Source organism: Macadamia integrifolia, chromosome 1 (assembly GCF_013358625.1).
Source record: "Macadamia integrifolia cultivar HAES 741 chromosome 1, SCU_Mint_v3, whole genome shotgun sequence".
Taxonomy (NCBI): Eukaryota; Viridiplantae; Streptophyta; class Magnoliopsida; order Proteales; family Proteaceae; genus Macadamia; species Macadamia integrifolia.
The window spans coordinates 25,685-31,180 of NC_056557.1; the positions used below are offsets into that span (position 1 = coordinate 25,685).

Below are 5,496 nucleotides of genomic sequence, written 5' to 3' on the forward strand. Positions count from 1 at the left end.
ACACTTGAGATGTATGGGATCAGCTTTACTCCACCAAAAATAACCAAAACAAACAAAACAAAAACACGATTCACAAACAGGGTTTGAATTTTGTCAAGGGTTTTAAGAAAGGGCTTTGAGAAGGAATCAAGGAACAAGGAGGAACCACTGATCCAGACGACCATTTTGCTCCGACAGTGGTGAGCTTACTCCGGCAACGGTGAGCTTCATTCTTCTTTGACAGGAGTAGAAATATAGTGGATGACCTTAGGGCTTAGGCACTCATTTTGGCATCATAAAGGTAAGTATAATAAATACTTATATTTTTTATGTCTTATTTTCTTTATATTTATAATTTTGTTTCATAATTATGTATTTATATTATATGTTAATATGATTGATGATTGATGATTAATGATTGATGATTGATGATTGATGAAGATGAACTTAGTTTATTCACTTTATTGATTTGTTTTCTTGATGAATATCTTACATTGGTATGAATATGAACCCTTAATATTTATTTAACATATGAATAATAGGATTCAACTAGGATTTGAGTCAAACAGATTGGTTTTATAAAAAAATTACACAGGAACGCTTTAGTCGATAAGGCGACGCTTTATGCCCGCCTTATCGCTAAGGTGCTCCGAAAGACCCTCAAACGCTTCCGTCGCCTTACTGCCTTAAAAACTATGCATGGCACAAAGCAACAAGCCAATGCAGGGCTTCATACCCATGGTATCATAACAGAAATCCTTTGGCAAAGTAAATACCTGAATATTCATAAAAGAAATCACAGTATACTAATGAGATATGATGGTGCTATTAGTTTGCTAGAGATGTGCAGAGGCGATATGAGGACAGCATATTCCACTCCTTGATGATTTCTATATTTATACTTTTGCCCTCCCAACCACCCATCCACACTCATAGAGACATAGAGGGACACACTGGGCAGGAGAAAGAAGTGATGGCAAAAGGGTGGGAGAAAGAAGCAACAGCAAGACAGAAAAAGCTACTTGACACTGTACTCTATTAATCAATAAAGTAAGCCAATAAAATGTATTAGAAGGAAAGGAGAAGCATATGCTAACCGGGAGATTAATTGCTGTTGATGGTAAATCCATGTGAGTGAACAAGCTGCCAGAGAAGGAGACTCTCTTCAGTGCATATAGTTCTAACGTTGACACATTCCCAAGAACCAACCACCATGCTTCCTCTTTTAGCTGTCAAAAATTTCAATGTCAGTTGTGTTAGGTTTACAATTTTCTTTTTTCCATGAAAAATACGTTTCAATAATTGAAAACCTTGGTTGTAAAATTTATTAGTGGCCATTTCAGTTACCCCCACAGAAGAAATTTTAGTATTCTTAGAATAAAATAATTTATTATTTTGAAGACCTTGAACAAAATTAGAGTAGAATGGATGGAGTTGAGAAGTGCTTTTGGAGTATGTGATAAACAAATCCCACTAGAACTCAAATGCACATGCATAAGACCAGAATGATGTTAGGAGGAAAAGAAACAACATAAAAATTAAATTTTTTGCAGCGAAGATGAGATAGTAGTAGCTCTGACAGGTGACAAGTATAGAGAATCATTTGAGGTAGCATGTACATGTGTGATGAAGATCCTTGGATGCATTGTTAAGGGGGAGCAATATGGCTCAGATTGAAGGAACTAAATGAACGAGGAGACCTAAAATGATTTGGGCGAGGAGTTGAGAAAAAACATGCATGGATTAGGACTAGAAACAAATATGACTTGAATAATATTAAATGGCGAAATTATTCATACAGGCTCAAAAGAAGAAGTTCCATGGAAAAAACATGAATTGTGTAGCCGACTACATCTAGTTGGGATGAAGGCTGAGTTGAGTTAAATGGAGTTGCAGCTTTTGGAATTGTCTGAACCACATTCTCATCCCATTTTGAAAATTTCAGCTAAAATCGGATGAAATAAACAAAAAACCTGATACTTCAAAATTGAAATGTTTCAGGCGTATGCATTTTGGTTTACAGACTACTATCTGCAATTCGACCAAAAAGAAGCAGAACTCAAAACAGCCTATAACAGACAGTAGCTGAATCCCTACCTTTGGGAATCGAGGAGCAAATGCTCTTGATGTTTTGCATTTAGAGTTTTTTTTCTCCAATTTAATGTTGAGGATGACATGCTTTGCATCCTCTGAGTCTCTTCTCTTAAGCTGCAATCTCACTTTAACACGTGGGAAAAGCTGCAGGTCCTAATAAAGTAGAACAAATTACAAGTATCTGAGCAACAAAAACAGCAAATTTTTATGCACCGAAAATTCTAAAGTCAAACAAATTACAAGTATCTGAGCAACAAAATCAGCAAATTTATGCATCGAAAGTGCTAAACTGATCTTTGAGTGAAAATGCTGACACTGTTCAATCTCTCTTTGAGGAGGGTGGAGAGGGGGTGTACTATAACAAGGTCAAATCAAAGGTCAAGAAATTAATTTTATTTTATACCCCTACTTTACATGGTTTCAGATGCCCAGGCTCCTGTATAATGTGTAATGTGTTCATATAGGGCAGTGAGCAACCTTTGATAAAGTTACAGCTAAGGTTTTATTTTTATTTTTATTTTTTATTTTTTATTTATTGTTCTCTTTTTTTTTTGGGGGGGGGGGAGGGGAGGTACTGAATGAAAATTTTCTAAGTTAAAAGAAAATTTTGATTATATCTGGGTGATGGGCCTGATGGCAAGTGCTGTTTTTCAAGGCCCAGCAAAATGTGTAGTTTATTACTAGCATGTGGAGGTGTGGTTGGCACCCAAATAGGTGCAAAGGCAGACCCAATCGTCTTCTATTCACTTCATCACTAGTCAACATTCAAGCCAAATAGAGTTTTCCATGTGGCAAAAATAAAGGTTCAAAAGATTGTTAAAAAGTTGAGCAATGACATTGATTTAACAGCTGAAAACACAAAGGGGAAAGTTCAATAAAGTTTCAACCATATGGTTGTGTTGGGCAACCAAATATGATATATGGTCAGTCCAGGATCACTATCTATCCAATGGTTGAAAATCATCCACATCACGCTCGACTTGCCTAGACCTAGCACAAGTTGTGCTAGTGCTAACTTAAGTTACATTTATATTTTATACATATTAGTACATTATAAACCAAATATTAAATATTTGAGAGCACTTGGTTATGCTAAGCATGGTATATTCTTCCAAAGAAGAGAAAAAAATTTGAAATATTTTTTAAGAGAGGGATAGACACAGTAACACATCATTTGTGCCATCACAATTTTTGTCCTAGTATGTTTTTATTTTATTTTCTTATCTTTTCTTGCCTTTCAAACATAGCCTAAGCGCTTAGAGCAACTTGAGTTATTAAAAACATAAATTTTGTATAAACTTACAAATTGATTTGATAGTATTGACATGAATGTGGATATCGACAGCCTTGATGGATTCAACTTTGGATGCTCAAGTGAAATATCCTTTAGACATTGGACAGAACTTGGACAGTGGTATGGTGCTTTCAATACCGTTTAGATCCCACTTAACTCTGCACATATACAAGGAAAAACTGATATCCTAAAATATTGTTTACCATAGCAACACAACTCAGCCTTATCTCAACTAAATGGGGTTGGCTATATAGATCATATTTCTCTATACAGCTCTATTAAAAGCCATGCAAGATCCCAGTCCTAAGATATACATGTCTTTCCTCACCACTTCTCCAATGGTTAATCTAGGCCTACCTCTAGCTCTTTCAGCACCCTCATCTATGTAGTTATGGCTTATCTTATGTCATTTCAAAGTATGTGATTGTGACTCATTAGTCATGAATGTTAATTGTTAAACAATTAAGTAATTATCTATGATGTCTTTCAAATTATTATGATTATTTATACTTTTAAAATTGATTATCTGTTCTAACTTCTAAAAGTATTAGATGTTGTGTCATGTGCATAGTTGTCAAGGCGTCGCCTAGGCGTCCAAGCGGTTTGCCTGGGGCCTAGGCGACAGTCGCCTTGTTGCATTGCATGCTGCCTTGTGTTTTGGTACTTATTTATGCCAAATATCATTTAAGTAATAAGCAAATACCCCCTATTTGAATCCAATAAAAATAATTTAAAAATCAAATTCTAAAAGAATAAAAAGTCAATCCCTCAGTCCAAGAACAAAAACTGGATTTTGATTATAGGGGCGATTTTCAACTTTTAAATGCTAGGGTTTTTCTCAAATATGAAAATTTTATAAATTCTATCATGTTAAAACTTTGTTAAAAACCAAAAATCCGGTAAAATAATTTTTTGTTTTGATATCCATAAAATTATTTTCATTCAGGGGATTTTAACAGCATTCGCGCACTTAAAAAAAAGTTTGACCGGAGCATAACTTTGTCATTACAACTCAGATTTAAGTAATCTTAGATTTGTTGGAAAGCTGATTTTATATTATAACTAATACAAAAAGTCTCATGTAAAAATAATATCAGTTGACCAGTCAAACTTATTATAGAACAAAAGCATTTCTCTAAATTTTGATTTTTTATAACTTACTATGACTTGATGTTAATTTTTTATGATTTAATATGGCTAAATGTTGATTTTTAATGACTTGATGTTGTTTAATCTTGATTCTTTATGATACAAGGTATATATAGCTTACTAAATAATGTTAGAAAATAGGAAAAATAAAAAATAACACTTACTCGCCTTAAGGCGGGTGCCTTCTCGCCCCTCCACCGCCTTGGTTCGCCATGGCGCTGTGACAACTATGGTCATGTGTGGAATTGAGCATACTAACCTAGGTTCCAAAGAGTTGAAGACTACTTACATAGGGTACGAATTCAAAGTACCATTTTAACTTTGATTTAAAAAAAAAAAAACTGATGTATCGGCCTAAAATACAGTAAATGGCAAGCAAAAAAGGGACCTGCCGCCACCTTGGGGCATTACAGGGCACCTGGTCGCCTAGGAAACGTCCTGAAAACTATCATCTATCATAAGTTCCACTCATAGAACAACTATATTCATTCTTCTAGAAGCAGAAGGTAAGTGAAATAACAGATGGGGCACATGGGAAGCAAAAACCTTAGAGATCAGAGGGATAGTCAACAATATTGATGGGGACATCAAGGTGTACACTCGAAAGAAGAAGAAGACCCAACCAGATCCATCTTTGTGGTTGGAGGATTAGAAGAAAGAAGAAAGAAGAAAAAAAGAAGAAAGAAGAAGGAAAGAGAGGAGTCGAACCAGCCTTCCAGCACTGGGTTCGACCCTCCCTTGTCCTCCCATTTAGCAGATCTTGTGGACCCCACCAAATCTTATTTGATTATAGTACTTTGCTTTAATTCTAGTGTTATTTGATTGTTTTACATAATTAGGAAACTAGGACTTATTTCTATTGGTTTATTAGGTAGTTTTTTTTTTTTTTTTTTTTTTTTTTTTTTTTTTTTTTTTTTTTTTTTTTTTTTTTTTTTTTTTTTTTTTTTTTTTTTTTTTTTTTTTTTTTTTTTTTTTTTTTT

The 5,496-nt window shown here is 34.4% G+C and overlaps 1 protein-coding gene across 5 annotated transcripts in view; it reads right to left on the reverse strand.

The window, feature by feature from the left end:
- LOC122077530 (DExH-box ATP-dependent RNA helicase DExH14) overlaps window positions 1-5,496 on the reverse strand; it is a 139,045-nt gene that overhangs the window by 2,459 nt on the left and 131,090 nt on the right. For all 5 annotated transcript variants that reach the window (XM_042643497.1, XM_042643505.1, XM_042643512.1 and 2 more), the window contains 2 exons: window positions 2,077-2,226; window positions 1,077-1,208 (listed from right to left, as the gene is read on the reverse strand). In XM_042643497.1, coding sequence (XP_042499431.1) covers window positions 1,077-1,208; window positions 2,077-2,226 — 282 coding nt within the window. The remainder of the gene's footprint in view (window positions 1-1,076; window positions 1,209-2,076; window positions 2,227-5,496) is intronic.